General features: G+C 32.8%; 2 protein-coding genes across 4 annotated transcripts; one reads left to right on the top strand and one right to left on the bottom strand.

Moving 5' to 3' along the window:
• Positions 1-3730: 3730 nt before the first annotated feature.
• Positions 3731-6582, top strand: LOC114928447 (uncharacterized). 3 transcript variants are annotated; one of them, XM_029299659.2, is made up of 5 exons: positions 3731-4028; positions 4903-5038; positions 5492-5679; positions 5869-5976; positions 6302-6582. In XM_029299659.2, exons 1-5 carry the CDS (start codon positions 4021-4023, stop codon positions 6435-6437), a joined length of 576 nt encoding a protein of 191 aa, XP_029155492.1. In that variant the 5' UTR covers positions 3731-4020; the 3' UTR covers positions 6438-6582. The 3 variants fall into 3 exon arrangements, with proteins under 3 accessions (XP_029155492.1, XP_029155490.2, XP_029155491.2); XM_029299657.2 differs by lacking the exon at positions 3731-4028 and having other exon boundaries at positions 4723-5038; XM_029299658.2 differs by lacking the exon at positions 3731-4028 and having other exon boundaries at positions 4725-4999.
• Positions 6151-18467, bottom strand: LOC114928371 (solute carrier family 25 member 32). Its single transcript, XM_029299507.2, has 6 exons — positions 17925-18467; positions 11432-11585; positions 11015-11267; positions 10760-10873; positions 10379-10524; positions 6151-7968 (listed from the first exon to the last, which is right to left on the bottom strand). The coding sequence occupies exons 1-6, from the start codon at positions 18079-18081 to the stop codon at positions 7788-7790; spliced, it is 1005 nt and encodes a 334-aa protein (XP_029155340.1). The 5' UTR covers positions 18082-18467; the 3' UTR covers positions 6151-7787.
• Between the last annotated feature and the right edge of the window lie 706 nt (positions 18468-19173).

Genomic DNA, 19173 nt, shown 5'->3' with positions numbered 1-19173 from the left:
TAAAAATTACTTGAATTATGAAACAATAATCTCTCACAAAAATTTATATACAAGAATAAAAATATTTTCTACTTTAAAACGCGGAGTGTATCTTTTCTATTATTCACAATATTAATAATTCATCTTACATAATAATTCTTTCACGATTTCATCATTTTACTCTTATGCTCTTCTTATAAAGCAATTATGAATAAAAACTTGGGTCTCTACGTAAAGATTGCACAACTATCGTTTCCACCGAACACGATCGTGTTTAATTTCGAACAAAACAAACGAGACAATTCTCTCGTTTTCCACTTTATGACTCGTATAATTCATTGATTGGGTCCCGCGGCTCTACTGATAAAACACCAATTTCCATAATAATGTAACACGCCGAGGTACACGTTGTCCGCGTTACAGTGTTTCGCGGCATCCGCCCTTTTCTCGGAATACTTGAACTGTGCGATGTAACCGAGTCGAAATGGGTCGCGCTTAACGAGGGCGAAGACACGGACGCGTGTAACGCGACGCAGATACGCGCCCGTTCAGTCATTCACCCCCTCGAGAATTCCGCGACCACCCCCGCGTTCACCCCGTTTATTCGGTCTGGGGGTGCGACGCTGGAAAGGTCGCCGTTTAAATCACATGGGCGGGGCTGAAGGTCCCGGATACCGACCAGGAACCGCCATCTGCACACCGCAGGGCGAACAACCCTCCGAGCTTGGCATTTTCACCCTCCGCGATTCGAGGGTGGAATTTCGTCCGCGGATTTGCACTCTCATCCGTGTCATCTGCCTTTCACGATGTCGCCCGCATTATTTATTCCTTACTTCATTCGTCTACTTTTATATATTTCTTATTTTTTTATCATTCTATATGTATTACCTTTTATATCTTCTCTATTTTATATTATATTTTATATCTTTCAACGTGATTGGAATGTATCAGCCCAGATAGACATACATATATCAGCAGATTGCCTGCATAATGACATTTTAAAATTGAAAATGCTTGCGTAAACATTAATAGATGCGTCCTCGTATGACATGAGTATTATCGGTAAATGAAAGGATCTTCTAATACTGTGAAAATTGCGAAAATGTACTGCTTATTTTGTCAGAAATATAATATGATAATTACAGTTGTGCGATAATTACAGTAAAGTAAAACATATTGCTATTTTATAAAATATACAAAATATATGTTAACAATATGACATCATAATGCACAATTAAAATTTATTAAAACGTGTGATTCATAATTTTATGCTTATCATATCTATCAGCCTGTCTATCTGGGATCTTAATTATCGATCTTGAAGATCAATATTCGTGGAGTCTTCGCAATTTCTTCTGAGAAAGAATATCAGATTAGAGCTATATATGTATATATTTTTCTGAATAGAATTTTCGCTTAACACGCAGTGTAGCATATTCTCACACACATTCCGGTGCTCTTTCAGCTATAAAATTTCAATATAAGGCTAACACTCGTGTTTCTATATATTTCATAAAAATCGCAGGGAACATACGCGAAATGGCATTTGCGCTTATCGACACCGCAGCAGCGGCGGTGCAGCCGCATCCAGTGTCGTCTAAACCGCACCTCGGCGAGATAAGATTCCGCTTTGAAATTTCTCGCAATGTCTACCCACCGCGATCGCTTGTTACGCGCACGACGACAATGGTATCCGCAGTCAACTCGTCGTTCCCGGTCGCACACACGAGTATAACCGCGCATCTCGCATTCCGCAGCCCTGCAGAAAATTGCGGCGAAAATCTCTGGCGTTGTTTCGCGTACCGCAGGCGTGTCATAAAATTTTCCTCTCGCGCAATTCCTTCGTAAATCTCACATCCTTTATTTCAATGAACGCACACGATATTGCCCGAGAGCGTTTCGCACGCGCGGAGCGAATTATTTCGCGCGGAAAAGGGAAAAAAACAAAGTAATATTACTAATAATTCACTTTTTGTCGAGCGGCGCCTGGAGTTTTCTTTCGGTATGAAAGGTACATAAAGCGTGAAAAGGGAAGTAATATCTTATATCTGTTAATAATTGGAAAATAATATCTGTTTAATTCTGTAATATGTACAAAAAAATATGTATATTATATAAAGAAAGAAAACTTGGTGCAAGTACACGGTTTTATAAATTCCTGAAACGTACGACTCTATTGTTTTTCAAACCCACCTTTCTCGGGTATCTTCGAAAAACAGCGAGCATTGATTCTCTTCCGGGAAACCGAATTATAAAAATATACAAAAGCGCGATAAAAGAGGGAAAAAAGCTCGCAAGACACCGAAGTGTGCAGAGCTCCGGAGGCTGACAGGTTTCGAAAACCGGGCCGGTCCTAAACGCATACAAAATGCAGGTGAATGTGTTTCGTGACCCAAAAATGATTGCCACCCTATACGACCGACTGTCACCCCGAGTATTCGGCTCGCAAGATGGCAACGAAGACCGCTAAATTCGTGGTACGCTAATCAATAATGTATTTGGTGTGTGAAACACTTGGTAGATATTCCGACCAGGAGACATAGTGAAAGGTGGTTGCCGGCCATTGTTCCGCGGCATCCAGCCGCAGAAGTCCAGCGGCGTGTTCAGAGAGAGAGAAAGGGGTAGGTCCGCTATACATAAAGTCTCGCGGAATAATTACAAGTTCGCCATTGAATCAGGAATGTACCAAACAAGGCAGAAACAGACACCCTGCATTTCCATTATTAATTCAATTAGTGCTAGATGCATACTGATCCCGGGATTAATGCATTTTGCGGACCCTAATATCATTCCGCTATCTGAACGATTGAAGCCGACCGATATCGCTCGCTATACACCGGGTAGATCTCAAATTCACGATCTCGAATTTTCATATATGTAGAAAATATTGAGATAATGAGATTTAAGAACGAATTTTTTCGAGTATTCATTTTTTTTATATTAAAAATAAATAATATTTTTTTTATTCAAGTACAAGATTAATTTTATCTTCGCGTCATTTTAATTCAAGAGAGATGTAAGCTAATGTTAAAATATCTAAAACAAATACTGCGATAGTGTTGACGCGATTAATCGAAAAATCCGCGAGTAAAGACACGGGAGATAGAATTGAAACGATCACGAATTTTAATATAGAAAATATTGAGCTAATTATTTCAGTGAATAATACTGTGGAATGAAATTTTAAAACGAATTTTTGTAAGTATTAATTTTTTTATATTAAAAATGAATAATAAAATATTTTTATTTAACTACAAGATTAATTTTAATTCAAGAGAGATGTAAATTAATGTTAAAATATTTAAAACAAATACTGCGCTAGAGTGACGCGATAAACCGAAAAATCCGCGGTAAAGACACGGGAGATAGATTTGAAACACCGTATATAAATCTGTTTATTCATTCGATATAATGTGTATTTTGATTTTGCTAAAATGATTCTGAAATGCGATCTTCTGATGTGGAAGAGGAATGATATTTTGACAACTAGATTCCGTAATCGAAATATTTGCGAATCGCATAACTATATGCGCGACAATCTGTATACAAATATTGTATATTATACAAACACAATCCATCTCGTTTCTCGCAATTTAAATAATTGAATTCGCGAGTGAAAAAAAAATATTTAGAATATTCGAAATATTATTAAGGCAAAGTAAAATATTGAAAACAAACGAACCGTTTGAGAAAAACGTAATTTGATATTAATAAATGTATATGTTGCGAAGAATATTGGAAATAACATTCTTTTTTTGTGATTCTTCGATTGTGCAATATTATAAGTGTAATTTGCAAGGTATTAGATACCGCATACCGATATATTAGCATCGCAAAATGCTCGTAACGAAATTGAAACTCTAACTAACTGTATTTCAGCAACCTTCCTGCTTCCTTAGCGATTAGCTTTCATTAGCAATTTTAGCTTCGTGCGAATTACTGGATTATTTTTTTCCTCTCGTATACGTGCACAAACCGCTAATTCGCCACTCGGTAAAAGCTTTGCATAAGTCTCGACGCGACTTTTGTAACGTTAAAGAAATGAGGAAGTGAGTATTCGCGATACCGAAATATTATTACCTACGTAAATAATATTGCACTATTTTTTTTCTTTGCAAAAATGTGATTGCGCTAAGTGGTGAAAAATACCTGTTAATGCGTGCGACAAAGAGAGGCTCAAAATATTTACTGACACGGTATGCGTGACTTGTCGAGGGAAATAAACTTGTTTTGTTTCATTCGCGTGGCAGCAAACTCCTGCAATCGCAATCGCGCGGGATGAACGAATATTTGCATTTAGCGCGAAAACCAATGAAGCGATCGGCAAAATCAAAACAATTCGTGAAATAAAGAAATGGACAAACAGATGCGCCACGTATTTTTTTTTTTTTTTTTTTTTTTTTACCCAGATATCGATCGTTCCGTGAATCCCACGAACGAATGCCGAATGAACAATATCCGAAGTATTGCAAGCACTATCTCGATAAAATCCTAAAAATATTTCGGTATCTAAACATTCGGCTATTTATTTTATACAATGTGCTATTTACTTTACAAAACGAATTTAAGTATCGCTGTTGCGCGCAGTTTTCTCTCTCGACTCCTATTTACGAATATCGTTATTAATAAAAAAAATTGTATAACGGATAACAATATTTATATATGATTGAAAGAGAACAGCACATTGTTAATTCTAAATTGAAACAATTTCACTTAAAATAATATATAGTTTAAATAAATCAATCATTGAGAAACAATTATTAATTATTAGAAAAATGGTATAATAAATCATTTTAAACAGAGTATTCAACAAGTCTAAATTCCCAAAGATTACATAAAATAAATAATAATTGATAATCGATTCAACTAATTATGAACAAAAATGTATCATGAAACTTGTTGCATTTTCCCGAAATATTTCAGAGATCAAATTATGACGTTGGTTCTTTTGATGTGCTACTTCATGAAGTCAACACATGTATCGGGAGTGAGAAATATTACACACGGTGTATCGAAACATGTACGATCTATCGGATTTCCCGAGGGTAGTAATACGGGGGTATGGTGGATCAATCATTCATTTTTCATCTACTAATGCGTCTCGGACTATGTGAGCGGTTCCGTTAACTCAATATTAATCATTTCCACTTCACGTATTTGTGCGAAGATTCGTCAGAGAAAAAAGAATCGCGAAAATTCGCAGCGTAAATGCTTTCAATATTCCTATCATGAAAATTCAGCCTTATTCTGTCATATTGAAAAAAATATAAAAAAATATTGCGATAAAAAAATCTAATAAATTGTAATTTATTTTTATCAACATTTCCTCAGAATTTGTAAATGCTTTTTTCACATTTTATAAAAATATTTTTTGATATTCTGTAAAAAAAAAACATCTCCGCTCGCGCCGAAGACTGAATCAATTGCCCGATTAATCATTTTATATGAACTGACAATATTTAGAGAGGCAATATCACCACTACATTTATCAGCGCATATTTTCATGTTGCAGATACTTTTCGCCTTGGGAATTCCTATAGATATTCCCGACAAGTCTATAGCGATGGCATTTTATTTCGAAGCGAACTACGGATTGCCGTACGAATGGAATTCGAGTTACTTTTACGAGGCAGATTATTACGCAAAACGAAGTCTTAGCCGTCAATTAGTGTACCGGATGCTCATGAATAAAATGGAAAGGTAATAGAATTCCGCGCACGTATCAAATAATATTCTCTATAGAACATATTTTCGTATCTCGGCTATCACAACTTCTCGCTGCAAAAATCTTGCCACGTAGTTTTCGATAACAGGATTACTGCTCCAAGGTATAATATTTTGCAAGTAAAATTTGAAAAATATAACGTATGTACCTTGTGTGCTTTGCAGTCTGGGTTATTCCGGATTAGATTGTTTGCTGAGGACGATTTGTGAAGCTGGGAGATATTCTTTAAGTGAAAACGGAGTGCTTGGTGACATCCTGCAAATTGTACTCACGTAAGTATTGAATATAAAAAGTGTTGAATACAAAAAAGACTTGAATATACTATCAAACAAAAAATAAAAGTCAACAATTATTTTGTCAGCGTATGATAATAGCATAAAAATGGATGAAATACAATAGATAAAAATGCGCTGCACAGGAGATCTAGAAAATTGGGTCTAAATCAATTAATGCGATATACTTTTATTTTTCATCGAAATGTTCCATCCGGCAGACATTTATATTATCAAACACCAGATATGCCTTAAACGAGTAATATAAGAATTCTAACATTTGTGTGTATGTGTGTGTTTGTATGTTTGCATATTTTTATTGCAGACCTTCCACATCGAGAAGTGAAAATCTTCCGGATGAGATTATAGAAGCCGAACATGAACAGCATTGCGACCAGCGTTACAAAAAGTGCTCTGTAAATCCTTTAGATCTAATAAGTCATTATATCAGCAGCAACTAATAAATATAATTTCCTTCGTAATTGACATTTAATTTTATTGCATAGCAATTTATGCGATGTAATAAAATTAATGTTATTTGCAAATGTTAAAAGCTCATTAATAACTAATTGTCAGCTAGAAGAAGTAATGTGCTTGTCGCAAGCTTTATCAGCTGAAAAAGACAACAATATGTACGCAAGATGCTGTTCGATGATATTAATAAAAATTTAACAGATCGCTAATTTATAATACTCGTATATATAACGATATACATATTGAGCAGATTGCAAAATAACATAGCAATCAGATCAATAACAGAAATAGCAGAAATTGGAAATATTTTTATTCTTGTAACTGCTTTTTCTTAATTTCGTTTTTTATATCTATTTATCATACATATGCACATTTATATTTAGAGATCTTTAAATGCAAAGTTATCTGTTCTTCGCGATATATCAAACTTTTCTACTGTCGAAAATACACATTATACATCAAATGTTTTTTCTCTTATTTTTTTCACCTTTAACTTACTATTCCAAAAGAGCTCGTGAAAATTACAAATGCATATTATATTTGTGCAAGAATATTTCGTGTATTTTTCATAAAAATGCTAATCATCGCGCGCGAATCTTGGATTTCTTCCTTTAATTATAAATACAATTAAAGGAAACAGAATTTCATAGACTACTATCTTTTTCGCGAAACTCTTGTGAATATAAGTCAAATAACAGACACAAAAAAATTGTGATTGTATTTGAAAATATTCTTCATTATCAATGCATTTTAAAAGCATCTCCAAAACATCCTGAAAACTATATACGCTTTCAATTTTTCTATTTGATGAAGATACACGGATCACATTACGATACATTAAAGTTTTTCGCTAAGATATTTTTCTCCAATGAAAAAAGATACATTTAGTTAATGGAAGAGGCAAATAAGAAAGCCACTAATATTATTCTAAATTGCGAAATAATATAAAAATTTATATAAATATAAAAAAAAACTTGAAAATTAATGTAAACATTTAAAGTAAAAGTAAAAAAATGTTTGCAACTTTTTCTCAAACAAAGAAAAAAATTAAAGAGACTACTACTACTACTACTACTACTAGCTGTTCTTGTAAGATTTCTAACGTTTACAACCTTTTCATGTCAATTTCAATTTTTGTAATACATTAAGAGATTTCGTATTTTTTAAAATTTGTATCTCAAGTTTTTTTCATTTATAATGGAACTTTATTACGACTATTTTTATAATCACATTTTTCGGTGCATATGTCACCGGAAACATAATGGAAATTGGACCACTCCAATTCAGACTTTCACTCGACTTCGATAAGGCTCCGAAGAGAATCTACCTTTGACTCCTCACTCCTTCAGTTTGTTAACCGCAGGTACAGGCACAGCGATCGTTCCTTCCACAACAGTGCGTCTCGATTGCAGATAATGTAACATATTTTCGTAGATCACGAATGTGAGAACCGTCGCCGGTGTCACCCTGGTGAGGTTTACGCTTAAACCCTTGTAAAAGCCACGCCAACCCTCATACCTGTAACGAACCACCAGCAATACGTCTTTGTTTTACTTTGCTTTACAAAAAAAAGACTGTAGATGCGAAGCATCCTACAAAGCGCTTTTAATTTAACCCGCGTACGATTCTTGACGCTACGTGAAATCAACTATGAAAATTCAATGTCACATGAGGAGCCAGATAAGAGCTAACACTCTTTCTTTTACTGCTCCAATAATTCTGCAAAAGTTTAAATTAAAAAGAAAGCAACATGTTTTTTCTAACACATCTCAATCGTAAGATTTCTCTTACGCAAGCTCTTGAACAAATCGATTAACAGCGCAATGAAAAATATTGTCTACTTTTATTTCATTCTTTAATTATGATAAATTTATATAAAATACGATAAATGTCTCCTATATAATTAATAATTCATAATCATCATAATTGTTCAAAAATCGTACTGCTGGTGGCTTAACAAACTACCGCACAAATAACGTAACATAGTCAAAAACGCATTCACAATACCTTTCTACATGCTCTTTCCTGTAAATGACGATAAAATGGCTTCGATGCGAAATAGGCTTAGGAAAATCTAAATCACATATAATGACATCTTTAGCTGCCAATAAGAATCTATGTCGATAGCGCGAAATTGGGAGAATGAAAAAATCAAATCTAGGGATAGCGTAATCTGAAGAATAGTCGGTAGCTAATTTAATGACAAACATTATTCGATATGTGTGTGTGTGTTGTTTTATTAAGATCGTCACAATGTTGCTTTTAAGTATGCACCTTCGCGTGTTATTTTATTTTATCGAAGAAAGACAGATTCTAACTAGATTTATAGCTAAAGGAATTGATATAAATAAATTCGTCCTACTATTTACAGATTGCACAGAAACTTATTGCTATCTATCGTATTTTCCAAGTGCCAAGACTCTCTGACGGTCCTCGCAAATTCTGTCGCGAACTCTCTATATTCAACTTAGAATGAGGTATGTATAAATAATTAGAGAGCCGCTTTATGTATAAAAAAAAAAGAGGGACACAAAGATAGACTGCGAATTTTTAATACATTTGCTAAAAAGAAAATTGTCTAAATTAAAAACCGTACCAAAACTCGTCGAGTCGAGCGGAGCAATAAAAATTATCAGTTTACACATGTGATTCGCACACATTATGCATCAAAAATAGTTCGAGCATTATACAGACATACATATATTCATATAATTACGTAAATATTTGGTTATTAATTTAACTATTCAAGATTATACACCGTCTTTTATGACATAAATTGGGTGTATTCTTTATATGGCTCTTTGCAAAGAGCGCATTAATTAGTTTATACTTCGATACTCTTCGCTCTCTTTTTTCTTTACTTATGCGCGTAACCAAACTGTATGTGTCTCATTATTGGATTTAGACAACATTCAAATATCTTACGTCTCAGCAAACAGAAGATAATCATACTCATACATTCGTTTGTTTCACAACCTCTTATACAATTAGAAGACACTTTAGTTGAAATACATTGTGCTGTTGTATAAGAAAGTTTTCCTCGTGTAAAACACATCAGCCATAACAAATTCCGCGCAACAAATTTATAAATTAAGCGATAAATAAACTAACTCTTTGTCAGTTCTACACTATCGCAGTCTCTCAATATTCTTGAATAAGAAACGATGAATGATTGAATAAATAAGACGCATACGTTTATGCAACACGCCGCGAATTATTACCGTTTCAAGATCTACTTCTCGGTTTGTAGTGATTATTGAATTACAATTTATACGAGAAGTTAAAACGATAATAATAAAAGCAATTATTTAAAGTGCTTTCCTATATTAAGCAATTTCTTTCTTCATTGTTCAACAAATCTAATATCAATTAATAGAGATACAAATAATAGAAAATATCATAGTTTCATTTCATACTAGAAAGAGTCAAATATATACTCACGTGTCACGTGATTTAAAATCAAATCTATATAAAATAAAAATTATTAATAATAATTGTTTCAGCTGATCCTTCAAGTTTCTCTCTTACACAAAATACTTCAGATAAAAATCATTTTCTAAAAATAAAATTTTCTTGAAACAAAAACTATTCTGCATTGCAATCTATTTGAATAATAGTTTGTTGTGTAACGTGTGATATTCAGCTAAAAATAATTGAGTACTATGGCCTCGTACCACTGAAAAAATTATATACACTTGTGAGCATCTTGCATTATGAGTTTTGGCAAATCAGACGAAATATTACGCTCTGTAGAAGGCTAAAAAAATTGACCTAAAAAATTTTCTTACATTTGCAACAATAAGATGTCAACATAAATTAACTGCCATTAGTAAAATGCTCATAAATAAGAATAATCAGACATATGTTTGGCGTAACATGTAAAAGGTATGGTGATAAGCCCTTATAGAAACCCCTAATCCCTTCTGACCTCCATGTGCATTGAACGCAATGCCAGGTACCCCGATAGTCATGATGATGATCTTGAAGTCGTGCCCTCACCACTTGATAAGGATATGTCGACGCTGCAGCGATCAGTTTGGACATCGCGGCGAAGACGATATATTCGGTTGTACTCTGTACGAAAGATTATACAATAAGATATTGTCCGTTTTTCTAAATTTATGAGCATCCAGTTTCAGCTTAAGGTGTCATTTTCGTGAATTGCTAATATCGCTATGTATATTCTTTGTATAAAAGATGTAAATTAGCAGAAGAAAAGACAACAGCAACGAATTAAAAATTAAATATGACACACAATATTCTGCATCTTAAAAGCTTCAATAAAAATATAAAAATATAATCGACTCACCAATTTCGTATCAATGGGCACATTTAAGTAATTATAATACTTGTTCTTCATTTCCTCGTATACCATGAATTGTATAGCACCGTGCGAAACACCGAACAATCCAGGAACTAAACCCTAAAAGAATACAACGGTACGATATAACTTTCGCCGTTATATTAATAATAACTTCAACTATAACTAAGTTTAGTCATAAAACCGTAATAATTCTCATTTTGTTTCAAAACTCGGCTTAATTAGCACAAAACATTTGCTTACTTTATATAAGCCTCTAATGCCCTCCGTCTTGTAAATCTTCCTTAAAGCATCTATCATTCCGCGGTACCGCTTGGACTCTGCGATGTTCACGTCTTCAGCATATTGTAAACACAGCCGCGTTTTCACCACCCAGATCGGATTAGTCATAAGCAAAGTGAGTACTCCGGCGTCAGCGGCGGCAAACATGTGCATGGACGGTCCAAGCGGTTTCTTTGAGTTACCACCTTGAATTGAAGTCTTTATCGTATTGTAGCTGGAACATTAAATATCGTATGTATTCAGCATATGCATATAAAATGTCACATCATAAAGAATAAACAACGATTTCGCATCTAAATTTTTATCATTTTGTGTTAAAAATGTGCATAATATTATCGCTAAATTCTTAATTGATATTAATCGACTATGTGTACTTACAAGAAAAAGTAGAAACCCCACGAACTGCCTGATCCTAAAATATTTGGCGTTACTCCTCTATAAAGTCCACGCACTCCCTCTGTTTTAACGATCTGAGCGAGGGCGTTCCTGAGTCCGTTGTACCGTGGTGCTGAACTCGTGTGACCATCGTTTACTGTGAAAAGATAAAACCTAAATTAAGTTCTGTACAACTTGAGAAGATTCTTCTATTCTCGTAAAAATTATCACAACGTTCCCGTTACGTATGATACATTTATAACTTTTTATTGATACGAGAATCTGCGTCATAACTAGTAGCGTTTACAACTTGTTCATCGTTTATCTCCGCTGTTAATTAAACTATCACTATCTATGCATCGTCTGGAGATAAACAGCACTTATGTTATGCTTGAATGCGTTCTTAACACACACATATAATATATGTATAGTCAACGTATGTATATACATTTACATGCATATCATAGTATCGAATATCGACTCGCCATTAATTATTGCAGTAGTTTCATATCTCGTCTCATTGCGAGAAAGCACCAATACTGTCTTGCGATATGTCTTATTTTCCGAGAAGTTCTCCTCTTAAATATCCGAGAACTTCTCTTCTTACATATATTTATATCCGCGAAGATACACAAATTCTGTGAAATATAAATACTTCAAATTTATATTATGCACATTTTTTATATCTTGGATTTTTATAGTTTATATAATTAATTATAGTTTATATAATTAATTAAAGTTTATAATATAAAGTTCAAATATATAAATGTATATGAGTCATTCCACGTCAACCGGGCCATCCCTTTGCCCAGAACAGATTGCAATTTAAAAATTTTTTCAGGAATGCAAAATTTACTTAAAAATATAATCTTTTGATTTGCCATTATGTATCTGAATTTTTAGCATATATGACATTCGAAAAATTATATTTTTAAATAAATTTTGCACTCCTAAAAAAATGTTCAAGTTGCAATCTGTTTTGGACAGAAAGGTGGCCCGATTGACATTGAATGACTCATATACATATAAAATATTATGAAATCTAATGTAATAGTACACAATTTAACATATGGTATTTAGTAATACATAATATAATAAAAAAATACAAATATTATATATAATTATTTTTTTCTAAATCAAATGTAATTGCAAAAGAGCAAATGAGAAATATAAGAGATGAGATAAATATATAAATATAAATCTTACATATATGTCGATTTATTATACAAAGAGCGTTTTATATTCAAAGCTAATGGTGATGTTATTTGAAAATACGCGATCCTAAGGTAGGTCACGATAGAAAGAGCAAAAAAGAGTATAATCACCATCTGCCGCAAGGTATAATCAATCTACTTTCGCTTTCATAAATAACGGTGATTTCACATGGCTAGAGATTATTCTATTCCAATCTTACGTATGCAAGATGTTTCTGATGAAATTTTACGAATCTCTTAATTAATTTGCAATCATTTCTTTCTTGATAAAAATTTTATTTATATGCTATATTTTTAATTGTATTTATATGCTATATATGTATTTTCTACGATCAAAAATTATAATGTTAAGTAATTAGAAAACCGTGCAAAACGAGCAAACAATCAAGTTATATTTTAATTTAATTTTAAATTTATTTTGTACACAACGTAGAATTTACGTGAAATAGCTAATATTTAACATGGCATATTTATTAATATAATAAACCTTAAATTGCATCTATAGAAAATATTTATAGAATGCAATTAGAATTAGATAAATAAAAATTACTTTGTTATCTATATCTGCAATATTTAAAATTCAGAAAATGCAAGAAAAAATTTCATACTTTTTTCATGTAACTGTAATTTATCGGTATAAAAAAATAAAAAATATACTTTTGTATTAATTCTATAATTTAAAAAAAATATTAAGGTAAATTTGAAATTCGTATATATTTATACATATATTCGAAAAAAATACAAATCAATGTATCTGTGAAATTTAATTTGATAGTCAAATTTATTGAATTTATAAAGGCAAAGAATTTTAAATTAGCTATCAACGAGACTTTTTTCTCTCTCTGTCTTTCTCTGATTACATGCGCGACAAGACGATTCAATCACGTGCTAATGACGCAACTCGCGAAATTCGCGTGACTTAGTGCTTGGTGAACCGCCAATGAATATTTTGTTAAAAATACTACAGTATTTCTCGCAACAAGTTTTATTCAGCTCTATTTTACGCCGCATTTAGCACTAATTGTAAGTACGCATATTGTATCCTCATCCAAATGTGACAACTTTATCGAACCAAAATTATTTGAACATGAGGAGAAACTTTTCTGACCTTATCCCATTTCGCAGGCTTTATTTCGTTTAAGTTACACAACTTTAGCTGACCAACATCAACTGGTTCTAATGTCTAAAGCGGATAAAAATAGATGCAAAAAAGTCCTCAAATGTGATCCATTAATTATTATCAACCTCTCAACACGGAAGTCGAATTTCTCGAACAATCAAAATATGAATAAACAAAAGCCGATTGTATTCACAGAGTGTCAGGAAACACCGTTATTCAAAACAGCAATTCATCTAGTTTGACGTGCGGTAAATGGCACATGAAAAAAAAATAATGTCTCTATATCGGTACGCACGCGAAAATTTCTTAAAACAGTTGTTCATGTTAAGTATCATTACAGAACTATTTCTGACGCATTTAATATTTCTGTTCGTTTCCGCGAACTTTTGTTGTAAGTATGTGTATGTGTGTATGTTTAGATACTCGTTTGTGATCTCACAGCCAGTGAAGAATCGTTATATAGGCAAAATATTACATGTTGGACAGACGCCAGCACGTAAGAACAAAAACACAGCTTTTAAAACACAGGAAAAACTGAATACATATGTATGTATTCAAAAATATTTTTTAAAAATTATAATCAAATAATAAACAATTTAATAATCTGATATTTACCTACGCCATAATATAATACATAGCTACCGTTAAAGTAATTAAATTTAATAATTTTCAATTACAAAGATAATTCGCTAGAATGCAGGAAAAAAAACTCGTTTATTTTATTTTTAAAAAAAGCTCACGTACAATTTATCGCTAAGATTAACTGTAAGTGTGATAACTTTATCACATTCTTTTTTACAAAAAAAATTCTATAATATATTCACCGCGAAGAATTAACGATAAAGTTTGGTAATTGTGCTGTTTTCACATTTAACACATAAACAGAAATCAATCGATTGACATCATAACCATTGACGTAACATAAAAATAAATGATTATGAAATAGATATCTTTACGTGGATATGAGGAAAATGTCGATAATATTTACTTGTATCTCTCATAATACTATTACGATGAAAAATATTAACAAATTTAGTTTATTTATAAAGAAAAAGAACAATAAAAATGTAGAGATTTGATTAGTGTAAAATGTGTATTTATGACGAAAGAAATAGGTCATGCGGTTAAATGTAGACATGTGATGATTATGTAATCATTATTGTATCGCGATCATCGCGTATATGAAGCAAAAGACATTTTACGAAAGTAAACTTTGATATCGATAGCACGTGATGAACGTAGACTGTCTCAGCAAATAGCTTGACATCTCTACGAGTTCGAGATAAATCTGACGAAATATCCGTTCAAATTTCGAAGCTTCCTGATGACGTTTCAAACACTTCTCTGAAAGATGTTTCAAACGTTTCGTTTTATTAATGTCGATTGAATTGTTGATTGAATATCATATTTACGTATCTGATTTTCTAAAACGATAACGTGTATTTATCGGAACACGACTGTCTTACGTCAGACATTTTTTCAGAGAAACGTTTCATCACGCTTATTATTATGAGCTTAATTTAGCGTTTTACTTTCTCCAATATTTCGCTTAGGTGATATTTCCTTTCAATAAAGAAATAAAACTCTATAATCTTTTCGTTCTTATCATATATCCTTCATATCACCATATGTAGATAACTTAAAGTGCCTTGTCCGCTTTCTTTGTCTCCGTTTCCGTAAATAAATATCTTTATTCTTATGTAAACACAGCTGAATTTAATTTATAATGATAACATAAATTATACGATATATGATTATACTGATTATACCAATGTTCTACTGTTTCTCTCATCAATATTCTATTAATTAATTACACGTATATAATTATTACATTAATAAAATAGACTAGAGAAATACTTACCATCAAATCTATCACATGATAATATTCAAATAAAGCGAATAAATTAGAATAGCAGAAAAAATCTGTTATCGATGTAATTAATCACTGATTTATTTTTTCTTTGCAGAGAAGAATGCCATCGGTATTTCAATATCGAGATTTTATCCCGTGTAATTAGATATTTTAGCTGTTATATGGATATCCAATTCATTTTGAACGAGATATTGGGAAACGAAATATTAAAATTTAATCTAAAAAAATGTAGAAAAATAATGTAATCCCTTTCATATCGTTTCGCGTAGAATTATCTTAAGATGCAACGCTATCGTTTAAAAGCAATTTCGTTATATCGCATAGACGAGTTAATAGGCACTCAGACAGTCGTCATGCGGATATTAAATATCGTAGAACATTAACCTAGAATGATATCATCACTGAACAAAAAGCTCGCAGACAACAACACGTGTGAAAGCTATCTAATCTAAATCTTATGTATATAAATTATTGTGCTAAATAGTCAGCAAAAAAATAATCAATAATCCGTGCAAGCTCAATAAAAACTGCCATATCATATATACTATTTCGTAAAAATAAAGAAATTTATCATAAATGAAATATCACCCATAATAAGGTATCAATTGCTGACGAGAATATACACAGAATTCAACATCTCAGAAACATTTTTCGGTATTTTTCTCTTGACTTTAAAGATAAAAAAATATGTATGTAGAACGTAATTTATACATTTTTTAATTTATATATATATATATTTTTTTTTATATTTTAAACGTAAAAAAATATTCAAATATTCTATTTTCTAGTGATCATGATGTACGGCGTATCGATCTCAAGTAGCACAAAATCAAATGTTCGCGATCGAGAACTTTCCAATTTTAACATTTTTATTTGCGCACGACGAAAAGTGAAACTCGATAAACATATCGTGATTATGTTTTTAATTTACAGCGAATTTATTTACACAAGAGAAAAACATCGGAAAATATCAGCTCAACCTGCAATCTCTCTACGTTGTTTTGTTAAACTGATTCTTTCTTATTTTTCTTAGTGTTGCGATAAGTTATGTACGGTTGACTCGTAAAATTCTACAATCATCGCCTTTACGACAAAAGTTCATCTTATATATTGCAACACTTCATAAATCAGAATACATAATATTTTGGCTCTTTTAAAAGAAATATTGTTACGAAACATTCAACTCATTTTTAAATTTTAAAATAAAATTTATAAAAATCTATTAATTTTTTTAAGATTAGTTTATCCAACCCTCTACTTTATATTAGCTATTATTATATAATTAGCTAGTTTTACAATAATAGAATTTGATAATGATTTAAAAATTACTTTTAAATATAACATTAAATACTCTAAAAATTAAGCTTTCTGTGAAACATAAATATTACTTCCAAATTAATTTTACAGAATATAAGAAACTGAATCAGATTAAAATTGTAATAAGCAATAAAACTAGTATTTTTCAAATATTATTATATCTTCCATATGATTCAGGATTTCAAAAATTAAATGTGATACAATACAAATTAATCGAATCTTTTAAAATAAAATTAATAATTTCTCTTTAAAAAATAAGATAATTTAAGAAAGAGAAAGTAACCGTGTGTTCTCTCATAGACGAAGAAAAAAATGAAAAAAAATTTTGGGTATACATTTTCTGTGATTTGCTTAACATATGACATTTTAATTCATAGTCTATCTGAAAATGTAGAGTTAAAAAGAAACGCGTTAACCACGTGCTTCCGGTGAAAGTATAACGATTTTCTACACATTCATTGATATTGATTAAGACAAAAAATATTTCAGATATACATAAAAAGCACTTTCTGCCATTTACTTAACATGTGACATTTCAATTCATAGTGTAATAAATATAAATAAGAGGAAAGAACCGTGTTAGCCACGTGCTTCTGGTACATATTTAGTATGACATTGATTCGGACAAAAAATCGTCTGTTTAATTTCGCACTTGCCTTTTTTTTTACAAAGAAATATATAAAGAAAGAACGTACAAGCATAACACATGACGTACCCATAAATAAAATATTTTAAATATACTTCTACGTATATATTTCCAAGCAGCGAACGTTTCATGCTTTCTCTCGCGATGAATTTCGCTGGAAAAGAGAAGAAAGGCAAGAAAAAATGTTTGTCGGACGCTCGCATGCTTGACACACGAGACAGCCGCCTAGACCACGTGTTACAGCCGTGACGCGGGAGGCGAGACGAGATGAAACAGAGAGCCGCCATATTTGCGAGCGCGTTCACGTCAACGCGCGCGTGACTCACCTGCGAATCGGATCTTGATGAGGTCCAGCGGGTGCAACATCAGGGTCGAGACGACGCCGCCTGAGATGCCCGCGACGAAGTATTCGTACTTGAAGTTGCTCAGAACGTTGAGCTGGCGCGGCGCGCCCGGCGTACCGCTACCCTTGATCGCCGACATGTTCCACGAGACGTTGTTGTTGCTGCTGCTCTTGCCGTTGCTGTTGTTGCTGATGCTGGCGCTGGCGCTCTCGGGCCGCTCGCCGTTCGCCTTCGTTACCGATCCGTGTCCGGTGACAATCGTGCTCGCATCCTCGCCGACGTTAGCAATGCGCGCCTCCACTCGGCGGCATATCTCCTGATCCGCGGCAGGCACTGTCGTCGGACTGTCGTAGCGCCACTCGTCCCCGAAACAATCCTTCTCGCGCGCCTTCCTTCCTTTCGCACGCGACAGATCCCTCCGCTCTGATACCGCTTGCTTGCCACTCTGCGATTACGCAATATCGACGAGCCACGCTCCTTCCTACACGCTGTCCGCCGCCATACTGCCCGACTGGGCAGCTGTGAGCGGATGGTACCCAGATAGGAGTCTCTCTGCGCATGCGCGGTGGCGCAACCTAGCAGACGCTGTCGTCTCGCGCTTTCATGCGAGATATTTCATTCTTCTTTATTAGCAGGACTTTCCCAGTCATTTATTTTATTTTCCGCTCTTTTTTTTCTTCCTCTCTGATCCTTCATCATATACCTGTTTGACATTTCGCGCGGAATGTGCGATAAGGAATAAAAGAATGAAAAATAGAATCATGTAGTTTCATGGTATTTCCGGTATTTGAAAACACGCTGCGTCTACGTGTATTCGCGCGCATATCATGGTTATTGATTAAAAAATATACGGAATATTATTCTCCCTCTTAATGGATAAATAATATTAATTTTAAAACGCTCATTTTAAAGGAATGAAAAGTATCTTAAACATATTTTTACAATATATGTGTACAATGAATATTACAATTTATTAATATTATAAATAGCATGCAGTATACTCAATTTGATATACGCATAAAAGTTCTATTAATTTTTAATGCGATTTAATATCTAGATTTAAATTAGTTAAAAGTAAATGAGAAATTTTTAGTTTATGTTTAAATTTACTTTTACTTATTAATAGTTCTGAAATTATTAAATACTGATAGTAAATAAAATATTTTATCGGTACAATATTGTTGTTCACGTGTTTGTAAAGATTCATTTTTAAAACGAAGAACTATTCTAT

This window comes from Nylanderia fulva, unplaced genomic scaffold, assembly GCF_048542155.1.
Source record: "Nylanderia fulva isolate GAGA-0341 unplaced genomic scaffold, ASM4854215v1 Scaffold1, whole genome shotgun sequence".
Lineage (NCBI taxonomy): Eukaryota > Metazoa > Arthropoda > Insecta > Hymenoptera > Formicidae > Nylanderia > Nylanderia fulva.
Note: the sequence above shows the minus strand (reverse complement) of the source record. Positions and strands in the feature narration are given on the sequence as shown.

Coding starts and splice junctions, on each gene's coding strand:
- LOC114928371 (XM_029299507.2), bottom strand. CDS start 18,081: ATGTCGGCGATCAAGGGTAGCGGTACGCCGGGCGCGCCGCGCCAGCTC. Junction 10,874..11,014: donor GCATTAGAGGCTTATATAAA/GTAAGCAAATGT, acceptor GTATTCTTTTAG/GGTTTAGTTCCTGGATTGTT. Junction 7,969..10,378: donor TGCGTTCAATGCACATGGAG/GTCAGAAGGGAT, acceptor GGTTCGTTACAG/GTATGAGGGTTGGCGTGGCT.
- LOC114928447 (XM_029299657.2), top strand. CDS start 4,862: ATGTATCATGAAACTTGTTGCATTTTCCCGAAATATTTCAGAGATCAA. Junction 5,680..5,868: donor CTCATGAATAAAATGGAAAG/GTAATAGAATTC, acceptor TGTGCTTTGCAG/TCTGGGTTATTCCGGATTAG. Junction 5,977..6,301: donor ATCCTGCAAATTGTACTCAC/GTAAGTATTGAA, acceptor TTTTTATTGCAG/ACCTTCCACATCGAGAAGTG.